The sequence below is a fragment of the Saccostrea echinata genome, unplaced genomic scaffold, assembly GCF_033153115.1.
Source record: "Saccostrea echinata isolate AGI-Se365-2 ecotype Australia unplaced genomic scaffold, CSIRO_AGI_Sech_v1 ptg000057l, whole genome shotgun sequence".
NCBI lineage: Eukaryota > Metazoa > Mollusca > Bivalvia > Ostreida > Ostreidae > Saccostrea > Saccostrea echinata.
This window is the reverse complement of record NW_026889806.1, coordinates 4,690,451-4,715,355: the sequence shown is the minus strand read 5'-3', so window position 1 is coordinate 4,715,355 and position 24,905 is coordinate 4,690,451. Positions and strand designations below refer to the sequence as shown.

General features: G+C 32.7%; 3 protein-coding genes across 4 annotated transcripts in view; 2 read left to right on the top strand and 1 right to left on the bottom strand.

Moving 5' to 3' along the window:
* The first annotated feature begins 961 nt into the window (after positions 1-961).
* LOC133174164 (uncharacterized) lies at positions 962-1,641 on the top strand. The gene has a single exon (XM_061309225.1). The coding sequence runs from the start codon at positions 984-986 to the stop codon at positions 1,497-1,499; it is 516 nt and encodes a 171-aa protein (XP_061165209.1). The 5' UTR covers positions 962-983; the 3' UTR covers positions 1,500-1,641.
* Positions 1,642-2,442: 801 nt separating this feature from the next.
* LOC133174163 (platelet-activating factor acetylhydrolase IB subunit alpha2-like) lies at positions 2,443-16,761 on the bottom strand. Its single transcript, XM_061309224.1, has 5 exons — positions 16,649-16,761; positions 8,015-8,104; positions 7,426-7,542; positions 6,799-6,921; positions 2,443-6,434 (listed from the first exon to the last, which is right to left on the bottom strand). Exons 1-5 carry the CDS (start codon positions 16,712-16,714, stop codon positions 6,114-6,116), a joined length of 717 nt encoding a protein of 238 aa, XP_061165208.1. The 5' UTR covers positions 16,715-16,761; the 3' UTR covers positions 2,443-6,113.
* A 132-nt stretch (positions 16,762-16,893) lies between these two features.
* The window catches only part of LOC133174216 (E3 SUMO-protein ligase RanBP2-like), a 40,893-nt gene continuing 32,881 nt past the window's right edge, over positions 16,894-24,905 (top strand). For both annotated transcript variants that reach the window (XM_061309290.1, XM_061309289.1), the window contains exons 1-10: positions 16,894-17,039; positions 18,170-18,237; positions 19,627-19,740; positions 19,932-19,975; positions 20,386-20,435; positions 21,283-21,342; positions 21,952-22,017; positions 23,092-23,256; positions 24,278-24,408; positions 24,610-24,739. In XM_061309290.1, coding sequence (XP_061165274.1) covers positions 16,950-17,039; positions 18,170-18,237; positions 19,627-19,740; positions 19,932-19,975; positions 20,386-20,435; positions 21,283-21,342; positions 21,952-22,017; positions 23,092-23,256; positions 24,278-24,408; positions 24,610-24,739 — 918 coding nt within the window. In that variant the 5' untranslated portion in view covers positions 16,894-16,949. The remainder of the gene's footprint in view (positions 17,040-18,169; positions 18,238-19,626; positions 19,741-19,931; positions 19,976-20,385; positions 20,436-21,282; positions 21,343-21,951; positions 22,018-23,091; positions 23,257-24,277; positions 24,409-24,609; positions 24,740-24,905) is intronic.

The following is a 24,905-nucleotide window of genomic DNA, read 5'->3' as shown; positions in this document are numbered from 1 at the left end:
TTTTACCCGAGTGTGTTCAATTTGTTTAGTCTGTACACATCAATGAAGACAGACTGACAATACTGAGAGTTGGTTTTGTTTTCTCGCATTTCTACTCTGAACTTCCTTGATTATAGCTTTCATATTTTTCATTGATACACAACAAAATTCCTACATTTCTTAAGTATTATGGATAGAGTTTACTTTCTGAAAGTCAATCAAACGCGTCCAGAAAATCGTAGTTTTAATAATTTTCCGATAAAAGAATTTTTTTCATACGCTTTTAATATATTCGGTGTGAAATGCTCTAGCAACATATAAGACATGATTTTTAAAGAAAATCTGAGCTTCAAATCTGCATATTGGTCTATTCTGGAGATATTCCAGGATTGATGTTTAGCTATGTATGGCGTATATCTGAGCTAAAAAATAAAAATACGAGATTGAGTGTAGATAAACATGATATATGTTATTTACGTTCAAATTAAAATTTTTACCGATTTTGAACTTGAATAACCTCATGTTTCCATAGTTAGACTGATTTTAAACTGTCTGTTAATTAAATGCGGAGTCGGTAAATAAATCGATTATTGTTTTACATTTCTAATATCTTTGAAACGTGATTGATTTAAAATGTGTAATTTACAGGAAAGTCCTATCTTCATATAAAACAAATAGAAAGTTCATTTTAATTTTAGTTAGTCTGAATTTATGAAAAAAATACGCCATATATGACTTTAAGTTTAATAAAGCTTTTGAAAAAGTAACCATCTTATTATTGGTTGTGTACATTTTATTCATGTTCAATGTACAGTTGAATAACCTTATGTTAAGACAATAAATTGAAAGAAACGATAACAGACAAAATGAACAAGAGGTATTTAACCTAATGTATATACTTAGCGATAATAGGACGCATAATATACAGGAAGTTTACATATATAAATAACTATCACGCGCACATTACTGCCTTAAGTTCCCATCATGTAACATCAACAGTGGATATGGAAACCTCGGGAGACAGAGTGCCACAGCGGCCTTTGGCTAAACTGATGTTCTACCTCAAATCTGTGTCAAACTGTGTGGACATTGAAGATCTATGTGACTTACAGCGATGGACAGATTTCTCTCATTATCACCTGCTCACAAACAAAGAGGCGGACGGCGTGGCGCGTTTGTGCTTCGCTCTGTCGCCAGACGTTCTTAAAGACAAGTGTCTCAAAGAAAGTGATTCAAAAACTAAGAATTTTGACACCGTGGTTTACAGTGTGGACAACGCAAAAAGACACTGGGTACAGGGTGTGTCTGATCACGTGACACTCAGCGGGAGTCTGCTCCGTGTTACAGGGGTAATAGCTTGTAAGCCAGAGTGGTTAGAGGAGTTTTATTATGTTCCAATCAAGCATTATGAACACGTATTGGAAGGTGCCAGAATGACTTTCAGACTCGGATCTTCCTCCTCTGGTCTCAATCAGAAATCACAGACAACCTATGGAACTTTCTGTACAAGTTGTGTGTAGTGATACAATGTATTCTATGTTTTGTGATATTTCAGTCTATGTTATACCGCCGTGTTCCTGAATTGTTTATTACTATCAGCCTGAATTATTGTTGACAATTTTGTATGTAAACAAATTCTATTTATAAATACTTTAAAACTGAGTGTATCAGTACATAAGATACAGTATTACATACAACATCGACAAGAAGCACAATCTATAGGAATCAGTAATTCATTCTTTCATACAGAGTTGGGAGAGGGTTACCAACAAAAGATGTTACACGAAAAAAAAAATCAGTGTTACATGTATTGAAGAAAGTTGGATTCAGTACAAGAAAAAAAAGAACGTAATATCTATAATAAAATAATTCTAGTTGGAATAGATAGTTTTTAATAAATGATGAAACTCTGATGTTAAATCATTATATTATGACATTAAATAATCACTCAAAAGGACGGGGGATTAAGGAAGATGGGCAAGTTGGTCTCTCTTTAAAAAGAAAGTTTTTAACCCTGCAACAATAATTGTTATTGATTTTCTAACAAAATCAAACTTTTACTAAGCTGAAGAAAAAAAAAACGGATGAAGTTCTAATAGTATAATTTTTTTTCGTCAAGATATGAACTTTGAGCATCCTCTACCTTGACATCCGGGATCCGCACTTCACAATATTATCATTTGACTTTAGGGGTAAATATGTTATACATCGCGAGACTGTAGACATGGCCGTTTATAAAGTGTACATAAAAACTGTGAAAAGTTATTACTGACGTTCCCATCACAAACGATACATTTTCATGATTATGACATTAGTACATTAAACATGTTAAATAGACTTCATAAAAGCTGCCACTATAGACGATTTCAACTTTATAACAATATATATAATTTATCCTTGAGTACTGTCAAAACCGAAACTGTACACCTCAGCTTTCTAAAAGAAATAAATCAACTAAAAATGCACTGTAACATATATTTACTATCAGAGTTGCGTATACTTAAAACATTAATGCACACACAGGCGTGCCATTTTATACTGGTTGACAGTAATCTGCTACAACTACATCGCCAAAAATAATATTTGCTGCATGAGTATTGAACATTTGAACACCATTACTTTCTTGTAAAATTATAGGAGACAGGGTACATATATGACGATTTTTATGATGAATTTGTAACAGAATTACACACACATCATTTGAAGGTGATTTATAAATAAGGCAATACAATTTCTGTATTAGCATTACTCTACAAAGGATCGAATCAATCAATCTGCATTCCTTCCCCATGGGTTACAACTCATTGTTTTCATTGTGTTAAGTCTGCCAGTGCACCATACTAAACCTCCAACAAATCTGTACCTAATATGATTAGATGTAAATACATGTAGACAAAATACAAGTACAATGTAGTACATTTTTCATCCAAGAGCTAAATCAAAGTGACAATCTCATACAATTCAACAGCAATTCAACAAAAAATTAAATGCCTTTTAGTCAGAAACAGCATATCATAAAACCATCACCATTTTTCTTTAAAAAAGAAGAAAAGAAAGGTAAATGCATATTTTTGCCCCCATAGGTCACATTTTGAAAACTTCTTGAAATGTACTGAATTGTATATATTATATGAAAAATCTGAATTAATAACAAAAATATTATTGTTTCAAAGTAGATCAATGGCAATTTTGTGTCTATGATGTCACAAACTATTTGGATTTTGCATTATTTTCAAGAAAGAGGACAAAATTTGTTAAATTTTTACTATATAATTTATAGAGCGCAAACATGCTCCAACACATTTTTCACATATTTCATTGATAATATCATTCTACACATTATACCAAAACACTGAGTTGGAGCAGACCTGCGCTTGGTGACTTTTACTTAAAATATGAACGTAATACACACCCTTTTCTCTTAAAATCATGGGAATTTTGAATTTACGTCATTTTCCTGACGTCATATCTAACATATGGCATCATAGTTGATGAAAATATCAAATGGTCAGAAGTCTGCATATATCCCCTTGGTTTAGAACATAATTGCAGATATCTCCATCTAAGTTTGATTCTGGGGGCAAAATTGGTCACTACTGCATATAGTCTTTTACATTTATATCAATCTAATTTGGAACAACACTGCATTATTTCTTAAAGTTGTGTATTCAGTAAACATGATTAATTCAAGTCAAATTTCTCTACTTCGTAATTTAACAACCCTGATCTGACAAACAGAATACAGCAAATGCTTCTGGATATTTGCCTATAAAAAAAAATTTCCTGTTTGCCTTGCTCTCTCCTGACTAAAAATGGGCCGACTCAAAGCATCTTTAAAAAGATCAGGAAATATTTTTTTATTCATTCCATAACTTTCTCGTCCTGTCAACATTTTTTTTTCATTTTATCAATACCTGCAATTTTAATTTTTGTAAATTAAGCAATGATGTTAATGATGACATTGATGTTGACAATTCCTTAAAAATTCAGTAATATTTTTATCTCCTTCCTACTGACCCAGTTCTTTCATACAGAGATTGGGAGAGGGTAAGCAAATTTTTTTTTAAAAGATGGTCTTACGTAAGTAGTAAAATTACATCTCATAATATCCCAATAATTGTGGAAAAGCTTACAGAATGTATGGTTTTGCTAAATAATCAGTTCATTTTGTTTGCACAAAATGTATTTTTTATAATTTTTTTTTTATTTTGTATTTTTTTCTATCAAAGAAGAATTTCTGATGATCTTAAAAAATTGTGTAGTAATTTTCTCCCTCTGTGATGGAATTGGGTAGATGATGACTATACATTATTTTTAGATGATTATAGATTATTTTTAGATGACTGTAGATTATTTTTAGATGACTATACATTGTTTTTAGATGACTATAGATTATTTTTAGATGACTGTAGATTATTTTTAGATGACTATACATTATTTTTAGATGACTATAGATTATTTTTAGACTAAGATTATTTTTAGGAGTCATTTATATGATTGTTATCATCTAACTAGATAATTCATTGTTTAAAATGATAAACCTTATATATGAAAGAGGTAGTGTTACAAACATTGCATTAATAACCAAAGCTTTACAAGAGCCACTTAAATCAACAATCAATCAATATGTCATCCTAATGACCTCAGACCAATTGAAACAAACTGACAACATCATTGACTTTCTAGATCCATCATGAATTTCACTAAAATCAAATAATTCTTAATATCATGATAATGTCATTGCTATTGTTTTGCAGATTCAATGAGGTACACTATAATACCAGTATTTATATCCATATTTGTCTGTATTACATCAGAAAAACTTTTATACATGTATCAGAGATAAGTAAATAAACAATTAGGAAAAACACTGCTGAGATCATCAAAATCAAAAATATCAATCTAAAAAAAAAAATCAGAAACATGTCATCAACAAGCCATTTTTTTAACACGTACATGTATTAACGAAACACAGTGATAAAATATGAAACAACCTAACTCCTGACTCTATCAAATCTAGAACATATTGCACATCATCTGGAATGTTAGTCCTGATGGCACAGCCACACAGTAAACGTTGGATCATAGGAGATTGGTTCACACAAATGACTTCAAAATTTAGCACAATCTAGCACACACAGCAAACATTGTAGAACAGAAGAAAATGTTACAGTGACCATGATACAGTTGAAACTTGATTGACTAATGCCATTTCTGATATATATATTAGACAATTTTTTTTTTACAATTAAATTTACTAAAAGAGACTTAATGTTAACACTGTATTAGGCAAGATTTCGGAATACATATATATATATATATATATATATAATTATATTAAATAAAGTATTGTATTCTGATACTTTATAATGTGGACAAGGACAAGGTTAATATCTTTATACTGCTTCATATATACAAATATGTAGAACACGTACAAAATCAAGTGGCAACAAGTCAAAAATAATACCTCAGGGGGGTTTGGAACCCCAGCTGATTGGAGTACAAAGGATAACCCAGCTATACACAAATGAAGGGTACATAATGTGTAGTTTATAGTATTGCACAAATGTACAATGCCAACAATCGTACATGTAGATTAATTCATACATGCTTCCCATAAGACCAAGCTGATAACTAGTATGTTTTGAAACATTTGGATTAAATAGTACACATTTTAAGAATTAAAATCTCTCAAAGTAAAAATAAAATATCACTCATTACTCCAAAAAAGAAAACTTGGGTTCAATTTCAGAGCTTCTAACTAAGATTTTTATGCATAAAATTTTTACAGTGAGAATTATATTGCATGAGAACACCAAACTAAATTTCAAAAGCAACCCAACTGAAAAAAGTACAGCTTGTAAACTGCCAATTTGCTATGGTACTTCATGGTTCATCTCAAAGTAAGAGCAAAGACTTTCATAATTTTCAAATTAATTATTTCATGAACATTTTTGATAAATAATATTATAACAGTATATATGCATAAAACTTATTTGAACATTTGGTTTCAAAATGGATGTTTTTTGCATGGGGTAGATTTTTAAGCCACAACAATAATGAAGAAAGCATGATAAGCCCTCTATTGTCATTCACCTATTTATAACAGTTACATCACAACAGCCCATTGTGGTTCAGTTTTCTTCATCATCAACATCAGATGCTGTGGTAGATATTGTCATTGATGTGTTCTCCACTTTCATGAACACTTGCAGTAAGTTCTGAATTTCCTCTAATAAAGGTTCACATAGTTTTTGATAACCCGCATTCGTTAGATGAAGATAATCGTACATGTCGTTATGGCTGATGAGACCATTTTCGCGGACAAACATGGATGCTTCTACATTCAGGAAACTCACATTAGGCATGTTTTCAATTTTTTGTGACAAATTAAAATTAATTTCTGCATTTTTCTCACGTAGTTTGTTTGGTTTTTCTCCCCGGGGTGGTAATCCCTGAAACATGTAAAAAGGAAATCTGTCAGCTTTTTAAAGCATCTTAACTGAAATAAGCACAGATAGAAAATAACTTCAGCAGGTGAGCACAGTTATCTAAACTTACAATTAAATTTTACAATTACTTTTACTAATGATACTTAATGTCTCTAAAACAAAATCATATAATTTTGGATAGTTTATGAAAAATAGAAATATATCATGATGGTATATGTATACATATATCATTTATCATGTTTTCTTGGATTCTAATTTATAAATTCAATAATTCCCTATTTAGTTAGTATATATGCAGCAGATTTGTGGATTTGTACAAAGATTCAATTCCATAGTGAACCATTCATTGTGTAAATGATCTAGTTACCATGACAATGATTTGTGTGCTATTCTGTTTGTTTTGTATGACGTTGATGATTTCCATGATCCCGTCTGTCACCTCCTCTGCCGTGTTACTGTAATTGTTTGTACCAGCAAGAACAACCACTACCTGAAACAATAAATAAGATTCAAATTATAAAGGATGATCAAAAAGTTCTATACTACCTGAGAATGCTTCCATATAAATAAGAATAATCATGTTTTTCCTGTTTCTTCAGAAGAAGAGTTTTAAAGATTTTTGCTATGTATTCCTGAGTAAAACTTTGATCGCACATTGTTGCCTTGCCCTACACCCAGGGAACATGATTTGAACAAACTTGAATCTACTCCAAATAATAAAGCTTTCACATAAGTTTCATCTTTTCTGGCCAATGGTTAATGAGGGGATTTTTAAAAGATGCTATTAATTTTTCACAAATTCTTAATCATCTCTCCTTGAAATTAATTGGAATAAACTTCAATCCCCTTCACTCAAGGATTCTTTGTGGCAAGTTTGGTTGAAATTGGCCCAGTGCACATGAAAAAACAAGACGTTTCAGTTGAAACTGAAAGGCGGCTTTCAGTGACTTTTCAGTGGCCATTCAGCGTCTAACTCTCCATTCATTAATCTTACCTTGGCTTCTAGTGTGTCTAACTCTCCATTCATCAACCTCCACAAGATATTCTGTGTCTGGTCACCACCGATCCCAAAGTTCAGACAGTGTAGAGGCTCAAACATGCTCTCCCATACCTGTTAAAAAGCACACTAGAGGGAATAGCCATTATCTTTATCAAAAATCTTTAAAGTTTTAAAAATAAAACCTTGAAAAAGCTAACTAACATCTAAATTACATAGATTATAATTATATATGATTTACAAATAAAATCAAACACAAGGAACATACAAGTATATACAGTTGAACTTCGGTATCTGGAACACTGATATCTCAAATACCATGTATATAACTTGAAGAAATTTGGAAGTCCCAATTTCTCATTCTTTAAATATTTAACCCTCGATATCTAGAATCCTTGGATATCTTGGAAGTTTTTTCTCGGTCCCAACAAGTTTGAGACAATGAAGTTTGACTGTACATGTATGTGTCAGTGTGAATTTTTTTTTTTAAAGCAAGTTTTTTTAAGTACTCAATTTCATAATCATCCAAAAAAAACATTTAGCAACTGCAACAGCTGTACAGAAAATTGAAAAAAGTTTTACATACGTTTGTTTGTGCCAGTCTCTGTATAAGAGAGTCACCTACAAACAACACTTCCGGCTCCCTCTCTCGGCCTTCTGAGATGAAGCGATTGTGCTGAAAATATGTAAGTATTTATTAGATTGTGCTGAATATATGTAACCATTTTAAGACTGTGCTGAAAATATGTAACATTTGTTAAAGGACTTATCGCATGTTTCTAAATTTGATGAAATTAAAAGCGTAAAACGTTCCTTATGACCACAGTTCATAAATTTTGTGTTTTTGCTGCAGATAAACTGCGGTAATTAACCAATTATTGACTCAAATGAAAACCCCTGAATTAAAAATCTAAGTTAATTAGATAGCGATCACGTGACCCTGTGACGTCAAAGGCGACAATGGCTGATCAGCTCTATAATTAATCTTACTAAAATATACGCGATACAACATGAATATTCTGCATTGTGGACGACCATTTCACTGATTTTATCGATATGAAATTGAATATTCAACCTTATATTTTAGAATTGTCATCAGGAAAAAATCTGAAAAATCTGTTAACATTGTAAAAATAGCAGCGACGATATCGAAGGAGACGCGGCGAAGACGAAGAAACTCGCCATCACAACACAATTTGATTTGTCATCTTATCACATGTATTAACTTAATTGATTTACAAATTTTATATTTTATAACTTTGTTATTCTTTGTTTTTAGCATAACATTAATTTACTTCTGTTTTGTAAAGGATGGCAGTCTTGAAAAATAATTTTCCGATCACGAAACATTGCCGTAATCGGAGCTGTACAGATTCTGAATGTTTCGAATAAAAAACGAAAATATCTCAAAAGCCTTATACCTTAGAACCAGTTAATGTTTCTATAGTGATTAAAAAGCACGCTAGGAATTATTTTTTTCAGCATTTTTCATAATTAAGCTGCATTTGTCGTTGATAACTCCGTAAATAGTTTGCATATTATCATCTCTCTATCACTGAATTGTCGCCTATGACGTCAGAGCAGTATTTCGCCGAAATCCGACTGAAATATGCATATTGCCGTATTTGAATTTCAACTCTTAATATCTCTTAAAATATGCTTTCAATAACGTTTATTGTATTCAGTATTTTAATAAACAAGGTTGTAGATAATATTTTTCATAAAATTACGATTTTTGAAAGATCATGCGATAAGTCCTTTAAGACTATATACTAAAAATATGTAATCATTTGTCAGATTTTGCTGAAAATGTGTAACATTTTAAAACATTATAATTAGTAAGGAATTGAATACTGAAAGTCAGCATTTGAATATTGTATATAGGGATATTTCCAACCTGTGTAATTCTCACCCTATCATACTTGCAAATGATTTTATCTTGTTTTAAATTCACCCAGACACAACAACAGATAACTTTGTCTTCTTTGAATTTGCCCATTTTTAATTCACCCACTTGAAACAAGGGCTAAAGGACAAAAAATAAAATGCGGGCAAAAATTTCCTAGTATACAGTATTTTTCAACTTTGTTCTTCGCAATGAGATATGGATATGTTAAGTTTTCTTCTCATGTTTTAAATGAATTCTGCAGTGTTTAATAAACCTACTTTTGCAATGTTTTTGTTTTTGTTATATTTGTTATAAATAAAAGATAAATAGAATTTTTATTGAATGTATAAAAGGCCCTAACCACGGAGCCTGATTAGTGCCCTAAGCTTGGAATCTAATTAGTGCCCGAATTATTGCGCTTAACAGATGCCCTAAATGTATTAGGTGTCTTCACACCTAACGATGGTGCAGTGGTCCTAATACTTGGAGCCTAATGTCCTAACCAGTGCCCCAACCATGGAGCCTTATGCCCTAACTGGTGCCCTAACTATGGAGCCTAATGCCCTAACAGGTGCCCTAATGATGTTAGGTGTCAGACAGGGTATATAAGGAGAGAGAGATAATGAAAAAATATATAGCTTGTACTTGATATGTAAAATGTCATTGGATATTTGTTAATAAACTCGTTGAAACAAACTCTGGTGTTGCGTCTGTATTAGATCTATAAGCAGGGATCACTCTGGATTTTAATGTTGATGGGCCTATGGCCCATCAACATTAAAATCCATGGGCCAATCGCCGGGGATATGGGGGCCGTGTTAGGCCCCCATTAGGGTCCAGGGGCAATGCCCCGGTAGGGGGTCCAGGGGGGGGGGGAATTGATTTTTATGCTATTTTGTGGTGAATTTCAAGTGAATTAATAGGTCTCTGAGGGATTTTAATTGCCATTTCTGAAACAACCAATTTCAGGTTTTTTTTAAATTAAAATGTAAAATAGAAATACTTTTTATTTTCATAAGGATTCTCTAGTACACAGTTCTAAAAAATGTCATTGGAGAATTTCTTAAAAGACTTCATACTACAGAGTATTGATAAACAGAATACTAACTTCCTTACCCCTTTTGATTTTTTTTTGTTTGGTTTAATTCTTGAAAGTTGTTGCTAATACAGAGCTAAAGGATGCAAACTTTGATGCAAATACTCTACTTAACAGCTTAAATAACGTAAATCAATTCTCAGACCTGGTGCAGTTTCAGAAATTAAATTTTGTTCAAATGGTAGGGACTATTTCATATTCAAAGAAGTCTGAGAAAAATATGCAAACTAGAACTGTCCAAAAGGGACAAATACCCCTGCTGGGTTTTTTCAGAGAAGGTACCAAATTACTAATGTTTTCTAGATGTGAGAGGTGTTCACAATTTGCTTAAACATTTAGAGTGAAATTTTAATTACTCATTATATTTTTTTAATGAATGAAACTAAGGTACAGCCTAATAAAACATCAATACTAATAATTAGTGCTTTTTATTACATTGAAAAAATAGTTTGCAACTATCTGTCATCTTTGTGAGACATGACACTCTACAAATTAATTGTTGAAAAAAAAATATCATAATTAATTATACAAAATCAAATTGATCTTATTACCTTTTATATCAAACTCATTTTAAAAATAAATGGCTGGTTCCAGTAACTATGTATTTTGTTGACAGACATAAATTACAATTAAGAGACTTAGACAACAGAGATCTTTATTTCTTTCTGCCCATTTCCCAGGAGATATAGATAAGACCTGCTTGATCACAGATGCCCTAACAGCTTCCCACACTAACTCATTAATTAATCTTTAACTGGATGCATGTCCACTCATTACTCCCAAAGGACAAATGGATTTACACTATCTGTTGTGTAATGTAAAAACTGTTTTTAATACTTCGTGATTTTTTTTTTTAGTTCTAATGAGTAGTTTTAAGCTTTCACATTTTTGTACAGATGTTCTAGATTCTATGTCTCAAACCTTAGACATGAACCCGAAAAGACTAGGTCAATAAAAATGAAAAAAAAAAAACACACCTGTAAAATGCAGAAAAATCATCAAATAATGTTGAAAATACCAGGTGCACATCTTCATATGGTAAATAATAAGTGTACAAATTTTAATACAAATCTATGCAATAGTCTCTGGGAACAGATCCGGACAAAACCGTACTACATACTAAAAATATGTAATCTTTTGTCAGATTTTGCTGAAAATGTGTAACATTTTAAAACATTATAATTAGTAAGGAATTGAATACTGAAAGTCAGCATTTGAATATTGTATATAGGGATATTTCCAACCTGTGTAATTCTCACCCTATCATACTTGCAAATGATTTTATCTTGTTTTAAATTCACCCAGACACAACAACAGATAACTTTGTCTTCTTTGAATTTGCCCATTTTTAATTCACCCACTTGAAACAAGGGCTAAAGGACAAAAAATAAAATGCGGGCAAAAATTTCCTAGTATACAGTATTTTTCAACTTTGTTCTTCGCAATGAGATATGGATATGTTAAGTTTTCTTCTCATGTTTTAAATGAATTCTGCAGTGTTTAATAAACCTACTTTTGCAATGTTTTTGTTTTTGTTATATTTGTTATAAATAAAAGATAAATAGAATTTTTATTGAATGTATAAAAGGCCCTAACCACGGAGCCTGATTAGTGCCCTAAGCTTGGAATCTAATTAGTGCCCGAATTATTGCGCTTAACAGATGCCCTAAATGTATTAGGTGTCTTCACACCTAACGATGGTGCAGTGGTCCTAATACTTGGAGCCTAATGTCCTAACCGGTGCCCCAACCATGGAGCCTAATGCCCTAACTGGTGCCCTAACTATGGAGCCTAATGCCCTAACAGGTGCCCTAATGATGTTAGGTGTCAGACAGGGTATATAAGGAGAGAGAGATAATGAAAAAATATATAGCTTGTACTTGATATGTAAAATGTCATTGGATATTTGTTAATAAACTCGTTGAAACAAACTCTGGTGTTGCGTCTGTATTAGATCTATAAGCAGGGATCACTCTGGATTTTAATGTTGATGGGCCTATGGCCCATCAACATTAAAATCCATGGGCCAATCGCCGGGGATATGGGGGCCGTGTTAGGCCCCCATTAGGGTCCAGGGGCAATGCCCCGGTAGGGGGTCCAGGGGGGGGGGAATTGATTTTTATGCTATTTTGTGGTGAATTTCAAGTGAATTAATAGGTCTCTGAGGGATTTTAATTGCCATTTCTGAAACAACCAATTTCAGGTTTTTTTTAAATTAAAATGTAAAATAGAAATACTTTTTATTTTCATAAGGATTCTCTAGTACACAGTTCTAAAAAAATGTCATTGGAGAATTTCTTAAAAGACTTCATACTACAGAGTATTGATAAACAGAATACTAACTTCCTTACCCCTTTTGATTTTTTTTTTGTTTGGTTTAATTCTTGAAAGTTGTTGCTAATACAGAGCTAAAGGATGCAAACTTTGATGCAAATACTCTACTTAACAGCTTAAATAACGTAAATCAATTCTCAGACCTGGTGCAGTTTCAGAAATTAAATTTTGTTCAAATGGTAGGGACTATTTCATATTCAAAGAAGTCTGAGAAAAATATGCAAACTAGAACTGTCCAAAAGGGACAAATACCCCTGCTGGGTTTTTTCAGAGAAGGTACCAAATTACTAATGTTTTCTAGATGTGAGAGGTGTTCACAATTTGCTTAAACATTTAGAGTGAAATTTTAATTACTCATTATATTTTTTTAATGAATGAAACTAAGGTACAGCCTAATAAAACATCAATACTAATAATTAGTGCTTTTTATTACATTGAAAAAATAGTTTGCAACTATCTGTCATCTTTGTGAGACATGACACTCTACAAATTAATTGTTGAAAAAAAAATATCATAATTAATTATACAAAATCAAATTGATCTTATTACCTTTTATATCAAACTCATTTTAAAAATAAATGGCTGGTTCCAGTAACTATGTATTTTGTTGACAGACATAAATTACAATTAAGAGACTTAGACAACAGAGATCTTTATTTCTTTCTGCCCATTTCCCAGGAGATATAGATAAGACCTGCTTGATCACAGATGCCCTAACAGCTTCCCACACTGAACTCATAAATTAATCTTTAACTGGATGCATGTCCACTCATTACTCCCAAAGGACAAATGGATTTACACTATCTGTTGTGTAATGTAAAAACTGTTTTTAATACTTCGTGATTTTTTTTTTTTAGTTCTAATGAGTAGTTTTAAGCTTTCACATTTTTGTACAGATGTTCTAGATTCTATGTCTCAAACCTTAGACATGAACCCGAAAAGACTAGGTCAATAAAAATGAAAAAAAAAAAACACACCTGTAAAATGCAGAAAAATCATCAAATAATGTTGAAAATACCAGGTGCACATCTTCATATGGTAAATAATAAGTGTACAAATTTTAATACAAATCTATGCAATAGTCTCTGGGAACAGATCCGGACAAAACCACATAATAAAATTGAAAAAAAAAACACCTGTAAAATGCAAAAAAATTATCCAATCATGATGAAAATACCAGGTGCACACCTTCATATGGTGAATAATAAGTGTACAAATTTTCAGACAAACCCTTGCAACAGTTTCCAAGAAATGGTTCGGACAAAATCTCGTCTACAGACAGACGAACAGACAGACAGACAGACAAGCTGATCCCAATATACCCCCCTAAACTTCATTTGCGGGGGGTATAATAACTGAAATTTGAGAAATTTTATTTAGAGAAATTTGTAAAATTAATATCATTCAAGTAACTTTTGAAATATCTAACATTGAATTTTAAGCAGTTTAAGTCACATTGATAGAATGATCTACTTTTAGCTCTGGCGATGAAAGAGTTTACGAAATTTTATTTGTAGTAAAAAAAATGTAAGCTTCCTTTGTTTCAGGTCTGTTGGTCCGATCTTGGTGGAATTTCGAGCGAGCGTGTGTATGCAAAATTAGTAACTTGTACGATTTTTGTTTTGGAATTAATAATCAAAACTTTTCTAAACTTATTATTACATATTAGAATATATCTTTAATATGTTGATAATTATATCATTACATTGTAAATACAATAAATGACGCTTTATATTCAGTATTTGGTAAAAAGATTCTTGTGTAATCTAAATGAAGGAAAAATTCCATGTACGATTCCCTGTTAAGGCATTTAAGTCTCCATCAACCAGATACTCTGGTGTTGTAAAGAACACACACGACTAGAAAGAGTCTGGTTGAGTGAGACACCAAGAACATAAAAGTTTGTTTAGGTACGTCATACGATCGGTCGGGTTGAAAGAAGATTCACTGAATGGTTGTAAAATGTACCAAGATAAAAATTTGGGCCCACACTTTTGCACCTTATAATGCCATATCTGTAAGACATGCGCCAGACCGACCCCTATCTAAATTTTTAGTGCGTCATTTACAAATGTTGTGCGCCAATGGCGCAAGGGCGCAGCCCAAGGTGATCCCTGTATAAGGATCTAGAGTTCCTATTTCAAAGCATGTGACCTACAATATTTTGTGTCGCAGGGGCGAGGAGATATTGTTAAACCACTTATCATAGACAGATGCCCGTAAAAACGTCACACTTTCATAAAGTTGTTCATTTTAATCCTGCATGTCTACAAACTAGTTTAAATCACTATTAACATGATTAAAGAAAAATTTTATAAAAATCAAACAAACATTATCAAATATTACAAAGATTGCCTCAACATATGTTTCCATAAAAATGCCAGTCTTACAACAAATGAATTTTCAATGAGGTCCATTAGTAATTAAAGTTCATCATTATAGGCCATTAAGAAAACAGCTAAAAAATATTTCATCTGCAGCATCTTCAGCAAGGTGTTTAGTATGCATCTAAAGACATGCATCATCCATGCAAGTTTTGTCCAGGAAGAGCTTTTTACTACACTGGAAATGGTCCGAATATTTTATCCTGGCCATTAACCAGGAGATCAGATTCAGGAACCAAAGGAAGATTGCATCCAAATAAATGGTTATTGCAAATTTGATCCAGATGGGCTTATAGAATACATGTTAGATCATAAGTTACGTGATAATACTCTTGCTCCAAAAACTTCAATCATCCAAAATCAGATAGTATCACTGCAATCCAAACAACTTTCATCCCAGTAGAGCATAATTAAGCTCTCCCTGACTTTTGGGCGAGCTTAGCAATTCCAAATGTATAATGTGGGGCTCAGTACAGTAAAACATGCTTATAGTGAACACGCTTATAATGAATTGATGCTTGAAGAGAAGTGATTTTCATTCCCTGTGACTTTAATATATATTGAAAACTTAACGGATAATAATGAATTATGCCTTTAACAAAGCAGAATTGGTCATCCCTGGCACTTCATTATAAGCATATCTTACTGTAGTTGTAAAAGGAAGGGAGACAGTGCCAGGACTTGAACCTAGGTCCACTGAACTCTTGAGGAATATGCCAACTAAGCTATTAAAACTTCTCAACTTTCACGTTCCTCTCTCTATAAATGGCTTATACAGGGGTTGCAAAGCCATTTTTTCCTGTTTCATTTAAATAAGAAAACTGAGTAAAATCAACACGATATCTTCTTAAACATGTTAAAAGCAAACAGAAACATCAAATTCAATTTTTGATGTCAACTGTGTTTAATAGCGAGTGCAGCGAGCTCTTAAAGCAACGCCTGGGCAAAGAGAAAATTCGGACTTTGCACATTGATCCAAATGAATTTTTTTCCAGTTACCTGTGGTCCCATAATGCTTAGCGAATTGCATCTCATCAGAAACTACATTCTCGTGGTAGCAATAAAATTCACCAAAAAATAAAAACACCTCGATTTAATGGATACATACAGACAAACAGTAGAATAAAAGTTCTTGTTTAAAATTAGCACTGTTCACATTTCGTTTTGGTAGGCTAATGCAACATACATACGACGTCATATGACGTCAGATTCTAGACATAGCAAATGTCACGTGTGGTTGGACGAGCCCGACCTAAGTAATGAAAACTGAAAGGTATCTGCGTTCGCCCTAACGGTCGCACGGTCAACATATTATTTATATTTTTCCCAAAAACAACCCCACTTCGAAATTAAGAAACAGAGGTGACACAATGTCTACGTATCTGGAGCGTATGTGACTTCTACGCCTATAACTCAGTGAAATCAAGCAATATTGTTGCAGCGTGTGATCATGATTTTTTTTTCTTATCATATAATTAATTGCAGCATATAAAAAAATGATTGTCATAAATTTTACACCTGGCTCATCCATCTACCGTCTCCATGTACATCTTCTACCGGCATGGGCACTGTCGCTGAATTCATAATTTACCTTTTTTACACATGAATTAATTAAGAAATGTTTTCAGCAATCGATCCTAATCCGGAAGCAGAAGGATGATGCGAGTTTGCGCAGTGAATGTAAAAGTTCAAAGTAAGGAAGAGTCAAAAGAAGTTCCGAAAAAATTCCCTTCGTTTAATTTCCTTACGGCGAATCTGATTGGTCAAAATTTACCGGCATGGAGTTCGCGAAAAGTTGAAGCGAAAGCGAAAATTCACAATGTCGATATCAACCCCTCAACGTTCACGCGGAACAAATCGTTGTAAAGAAGATGTCGACCGATTTGTTGACCGCATACAAGAATCTGAAGTTAGTATCTTTATGTTCTTCATTTCAAATTTTAATATGGGGTAAGAAGGGGGTATTAGTATCCACGATATTCATAATATTGCGCCTTAACCTATTCACACAATTTGTGTGTTTGTCTTTTAAAAAATTTAATTAACAGTGTGTATTTTAGATCTGTTTAATGAATTCATTAGAAAAAGTTGGAAAGGTTTGTGCAAGTTATGCACGTCCTAGTACATAATCGGTCGGTCCTTTCTATTATAAAAAAGTATATTTATTGCTTTTATGAAGATCATTTGAAGATTGTAGAAGACTAGAGCTCATAAATCTAATAGATCTATATTTACAGTGTAGAATTTAAATTTATATAGACCGTCGATATGTGTGAATTCAAAATTTCCTAAATACGAAGGAAATTGCTCCAGCTTGTTGAATTATCTAAGAGTTCATTTAAAAGATAAGGACGTAGAACTGATCATCACTCAAATTCATAAATAAAAGTGCAATCTATTCTGTTGCCCCACACGGTGCCAATAATGAAATGGTAAAAGAATTGTCTTAGAAGTTTTATGATATATACAAAGTGGAACTCTTATACTGGAAAAATTGTTATTGAACTGAACAAAGGGATATGACATTTTAGAATAATATGTTTTACGGTGCCACTATTGGGGCGAGTGCAGTTGTACATACCATAAAAAAACCTTAATATAGCTTACACTTTAAACTTTGATCTGCCTCTTCAAACTTCAGACTGCATGAGACAGTCTAGGCTGTGACATCACATGACTTCCTATGTAAGTTGCATTTCTGTAACTGAGTGTAAATAGGCCTTTTGCAATTTTATAATGAAGGGCATAGTAGATGCAATTATTTTTTGTTTCACTTATTAATAAGGTCTCTGCAAGAACTAAATCTTTCAAAATACATGCTAACTGTGGGACTTTATTTGCCATTAAGTATCATCCTGGTAAGGTTGCACAGATTCGAATTTTCTCTGTTTTTACATTAGTCTATTAAGCTCGCTTCATAAGGGGCGCGTTGTGCCACTAGCTGCACTCGCTATTAAAGTCATCTTTGCACAGCTGCAATAAAATGAAGGCAGGGTAACTTAGCATTGACACTGGTAATATGTTTTCTAATTTTTCCAGAGAGCTGCTAGAGGGTATCAGATTGGTCTGCTGTATTACGAAGTCAAGGAGTACGACAAGGCAAAAAGGTGCTAATATTTATATTTTTTATGCCACAGGGGTGTTTACCAGTTTAACTCCTTGGTTCTACTTGGACTTTCTGGAATAAGGAATTCAAAGTGTTCAGTTAAGACACAATCCGTTGAATGCACTACTTTCGAAGTGTAATGCTTATTTACAATTGTTAATGCATAATTGTAGGCCTAATTTAAAATTTTAATGCATATTTTTGAATTTTAAAGCATATTTCTGCAATTTTTGCACCTTATCTGGAGCTTTTCAGAAACGAAACATAATGACCTTTGTGTGTGTTAAGTAATAAGTAAGGACTTCATTATGCAAGATCGCTAGGCCATATTGACATTCTCATATTCAATAATGACATTATTGTTACATTATATGAATCAATAAAACAGTTAAAATTCCAATTTTATCTTCGTCTTATTAAGATCACTGTAAGTAAAAGATATATGTACTTTACTAGTGATTTTGCTAAGCAATGACAGTGCTATCATGACACAATGAATATTGAATACCCACTCAATTGAGAAGCGATATTAGGTGATAATCTAATTAAAAAAATTTTTATGTTGAAAATTTTCATTGTAGTTTATTAAGCATACATGTATAGCTTATTATTAATGGTTAAGTGCATGTAGCAGAAATAAGGGAAATATTTTTAATTAATACCTTTTAAAAAGAACCAGTTTAATTAATTTAATAAAAACCTTTTAAAAAAAGTATTTATGAAAAAAAGTTTCAGTATGAAAATATTTTTTTGATTTTACAATATAGCTTTAAAGTTATTTTAGGAATGACTCTAATTCTTGGCCAAATTAGTCGAGTATAACCTGGTTTGGGTCAGTTTACGCTTTATAATACGCGAAGCGGATTATAAAACAGCGTAAACTGATCCAAACCAGGTTATATTCAAATAATTTGGCCAAGAATTAGAGTCATTCCTTATAATTTAATTTTAAAATCATCAGACAACCATGGGTGTAAAATTTCATCGCCTTTTATTATTTCAAATTTGCCGCTCAATAATACAACCATAGTAACGGAAGTGATGGGAAGCTATGGGAGGTAAAAACTGATACATAGACCTAGCAGCCATGTTGTTTGTTTACATGTGGTAAGATCGAGTTATCTTTGAAGTTAAAGGGACATTTAGTAAATCTGGAATTTTCCATGAATTCTGAGGACTGGAATGAGAGGATTGCGTGGATACAGATGATTCAGCTGGTTGTCATGGGGTGTGTCCCCATACCAAACCAGGTTATACAGAAATAATTTGTGTTCCTTTTTGGGTATTAACCAATCAGAGGCTAGAATACAAACAAAAATTATTGATATATAAAGCTGTACATTTTCTGATCTGTGTATGATTATCTGTTAAAATTATTAATGTCTTTCAGGTATGTGGAGGAACACATGGCTATTAGACCCCGAATTCCCCAGACACACAAACTCTTGGGCCAGATTGAAGAAGCATGTCATCACCCTGACCGAGCCATTGAAGCTTACAAAAGGTTACTCATTACAACACTTAGCAAAACAGAATTGTCTGGGGTTTTTTTGTTTTGTTTTTTGAAATTCACTTAATAATTTTTGCAGTGATGGCAAAATTAATTTTAAAGGCTCCAGAGAATTTTAATTGAATTTTTTCTATGCAGAAAGTTGAGGATTGAGTCTTTTTTTTTTTTTTTTTTACTCTTTAAAGGTCACTGGAACTGGATGGGAAACAAAAAGCATTGATTTTGAAAAGTAAGAAAAAAGTTTGTGTGCAAAATTAACTCTTACTTTGATTAGAAATTGGCAACAAAAGGTAAAATCAGCATTAGGTCTGACTCCCAGATCAAAATCTTTTGTCTAAATTATTTTGTCTAGGTGAGTAAATGTTAAATAAAATTAATAAGAATTTATTAAATGATTTCATTTTTTTTTTAAAACAAATATTTTGCCAGTACAATCATGATTTCAGCCGGGTAAAAGTACTGGGTACCGGCAGATTTTGAAGGCCCTGTGAGATGACACTTAAACTTTAGTGATGTCCAATTTTGAATTGTAATATTCTTCAGATCTTTGAAATTAAGTTTTATATGTGGATGAAAACTACACTGCATGTATTTAGGTACAAGTTATTATGTACATTGAATATATACTCTTATCTTCAGTTTGTGAGCTCTACGATCAAGTTAAAGATGAAGATCCTCAAGTCTTAAAAGTATGTTTACTTGAATTATTTGAATAATAAATTTAAATATATCATTTTAAAAATATGATTTCATATCTTTAATAATGCAGAAAGAATACTTTAGTCTGACAGGTACTGTGAATTATGTGTAAATATGATTGTTCATTTTACTTGAAAAGTAAAAAAACGAAGAGTTAAGACTTTTTAATTGAAATACAGTAGGATACTAGTTATATGATTTAATTGTAACACAGTAGACTTAATGGTCATATTGATATTGATCAAGTGCATCAGCATACCTTAGTGCATGTAGCAAAATGGCTGACATTCTAATGTTCAGTACATTTATCATGACTACTGCTGGTAGTGTTAGCACTTAGGCACTAGTCTCTACAAAAAATGAAGACCCATAGAAGGCTTATATACATGGCCTGATAAAAGTGTACTACTTTGAAATGATTAAATGTGGTAATCTGACAATGCCTCCTCCCTTATATTGGTATATTATAAGAAATGAGCCACAAGCAGTACAGATTAATATAACCTTTCTGGAATGGGGGGAGTGCCTCAGTTTTGGATGGTGTGTCTCAGTTTCATATAGTAAAACATACTTATAACAAAGTGCCAGAGACGAATAATTTTGCTTTTTTATAAGCATTATTCATTATATCTGTTAATTCAATATATTTTAAAGTCAAGGGGAATGAAGATCACTTCACTACGAGTGTCAATTCATTATGAGTGTGTTTGCTATAAGCTTGTTGTACTGTAATTGGTGTTGTAAACATTAAAATAAAATAAACATGTATATTTTATTGTAATAAAATATACATTTTATTTTACTGGAACTTTAGATAATGACTTATATTTATTCCAGGACTGGTATAAGAGAGGAGAGCGTTTCTATCCAAGCCATCCTGCTATTTTCAGACTAAAGGTAAGTTTGTTTATAAGCAGTGTTGTCACTTGATTCTCAATACTATAATAATAAAAGAAGGTATACTAAGTGTTGGTGGGAAGGGGGTGTCACTTGATTCCAGTTATACTGGAAATATAGTTTTGTCTGTATATTCTGATTAAACTGTAAATGTGGGTACTGTAATACTGTACATGTGGATACTGTAATATTGTAAATATGGGTACTGTAATACTGTACATGTGGGTACTGTAATACTGTAAATGTGGGTACTGTAATACTGTAAATGTGGGTATTGTAATACTGTAAAGTGGGTACTGTAAATGTGGGTACTGTTATATTGTAAAGTGGGTACTGTTATACTGTAAATGTGGGTACTGTAATATTGTAAATGTGGGTACTGTAATACTATAAATGTGGATACTGTAATGCTGTAAATGTGGGTACTGTAATACTGTAAATGTTGGCACTGTAATACTGTAAATGTGGTTACTATGATACTATAAATGTGGGTACTGTAATACTATAAATGCGGGTACTGTAATATTGTAAATGTTGGTACTGTAATACTGTGAATGTGGGCAATGTAATACTGTAAATACTGTGAATGGCAGTACTGTCACTTTACAGGAGAGAGTCATATCCAGGGGAGATGGTGATGTAAAAGACATGGAGAAATTCTATCTGACAGAAATTGTGAGTTTTTGCACCCTCATTTGGTAGTGTAGAAATAGAGCAATACATTTTTGAAGCAGATTTATCATGGAATTAATTATCAGCTCACCTGAGTCATGGGTTTAAAATTTATAAATAAAAAATTGAATAATCTGTTGGATCAAATGTCCATTAAAACTTTCAATATCTTCATGACAATTTTAGTGATATTTTTAGCTCACCTTGAAGTCAAGATGAGCTTATGCTTTACCCCTGGGATCAGCATTAGCATGGGCATCCCAGTTAAAGTTTCAAAATCATGTCTTATTCCCAAGTAACATAAACCCTACCTGGACTAAACTTGCATGGATCATGCATCATTGGATGTACACTACCTGGCCTATGTTGGATGCAGGATCTGACCTACATTTCCTGAATGAGAGACCAGGCTAAAGTTTTAGGAGCAGGTTCAAGTTTTAGGGGAAGGTTTTATTCCAAAGTAACAGTAAGTCCTACCTGAACCAAACTTGCTTAGATGATGCATCTAGGAATGCACTCTTCCACATTGCCTTCAGATGCTGGAGCTGACCTATATTTTCTGGATGAGTGACCAGGTTAAAGTTTTTGGAGCAGGTTCATCCCTAAGTGACTGTAAGTTATATGGTGACCAAACATTCGTCTAGGTATGTATACTTCCAAATCAACTTCAGATACTAGATCTGACCTACATTTTAGGGATGAGTGAACAGATTAATTTTTTTTTTTATCAAGTTCATTCGAAAATTACTGGAAGCCATACCTGCTGGATCTCACCAAAATTTTCAGGGTGATTGGACAGTTAACGCTTTTAGATAAAGTCCATTTTAAAGTATCTATAGATCCTACCTGGACCAAATTTCTGTATACATAAATGTTATATCTAGGGATGCACACTACTGGATTGGCAGAACATTTATTTGGTGTGAGACTTTGCCTTACTTATACATAACTCTGTCGAGGTGAGCTTTGTAATCCTTGATTACCTATGTTTTATAATGAGGTCAGTGTAGCCTACCTGTACACACATTGTACATGTTTATTTTCAAATGACCTTTTTCTGTTTTTTTTTACCTTCAGAATAAGAATCAGGATGATGTAACGTTACACAGTAAGCTACTGGAAGTCTATCTTCAGTCAGAGAAGACACTGAGAGATGCTTACAGATACTGTACAGATCCGACAAAGTTCAACAAGTTTCTTGGGCAGAGGGAGTGGTTAGAGACGGTCATCAAAGTGTTTGAAGTAAAGATTGTAATCTAGAAAAGAACAACATTTAAATCTACCACTAAAGAATATGTCACATTTATATAAAGAGTTCTAATATTAGGGGTGCAACGATACACTAACCTTGCGATACAATACGTATCACGGTATTCAGTTCACGATACTATACGTATCACGATACATGACGAGGTTAAAAAGTTTGTCATCATATTTTTTTTAAACTAGACAGGGTTATATCAAATATTCATATTTTTGATAATAGTTAAAATATCATTTTGTTAACTTGAACTAGATTGATAGGTAGATCTTTGAGTTGTGACAATATTCTAAAACAGTGGTGAACATTTACATGGAACTACAGGGACCTTTCCTAATAAATCTTCCTTTTAAATTGGAATGAAAAAGGAAGACATTCATTCTTTTATTCCTTTTATTTACGTAGAAAACCAGTTGTTATATTTCTCGTGTTAACACGTTTTAGTCAACAAGACAGCGAATTTTCATTGAAATACACGCGTGATGAGATATCTTGTATAACCAAAGAATATGTTTAGATCTAAAGGGTTTATCTTTTGTCTTAACATCTTTAACTTTTAATCACATAAAGTCCTTCTCCGTGTTAAATCTGAGGTCTGTAAGATGCTGGAGATGAGTTTAACTGCCGTTAATGTGTTACGTAGACCCCACGTTTTCCGCGGAAGCCATTTTGAAATTGTAAACAAGGAAACAAAATGGACGATTCGGATAATTCTGGACTGATTGAACTGAACCGCGGTATCAGTTTAGTGTATCGTGAATTGAACCGTGGAAAAATATACCGCAATATACCGTCAAACGGTTTATCGTTGCACTCCTAAGTTCTACATGTACCATTGATTGAATAATTTTGCAAGATATTTTATGAGTTGTTTAGATGAGGCATTTCAGACACATGGAATCTACATAAAGTTAAGCTTTTATCAGACACACTGTACAGATAACCACTTTAGTTGTTTTATGGGTGATGTGTATTAATTTGTGTGTGATTCTCTGTATGTAGGCTTATGAGAAGAAAGAGCAGGTGTCCACAGATTCCAGGTTCCAGACCCAGAAACTAATGGTTTTGATTGACCTTCTATATTGTCAGCTGACAGGAAATGACCTCATGACCTGCGTGTCATTGCTTCATCAGTAAGCATCTTGAATCTAAATCTAATATACAGAATGTCATGTTTTTGGCAATAGGTAATACAAAATAATGCAGCAAAAATTAGATGCAAATCTTAGGGAATAATGAAGATGCTTTCGCTGTGTATGGAGCATGTTTTGTTGAATTGATATGTAGAGTATAATAATACAGTTGTACTTGAAAATCTACTGTGTTTGTAACAGACTGGATCAGAATCTGTTCAGTGCTTCACTGCTATCATCCACAAAGCCTGATTGGCAGGCCTTCCTTAAGGAGGTTCAGGGTCAGCTCTACTTTCTGTTTGGATTGATGTTATACAAAAGAGCTGAAAAGGTACGTAATGCATGGGATTAAAAAATATCTACAGGGACTCAGTCTCTTTTTAATTAAACACATTTACATCCATTATGTACTTTTTTTTATCCTTGTTGATAAGTAACTAACAATGTATATGCTAAGTTGGAGGATGTAATTCAGACTAGTTCAGTCTACAGTATCA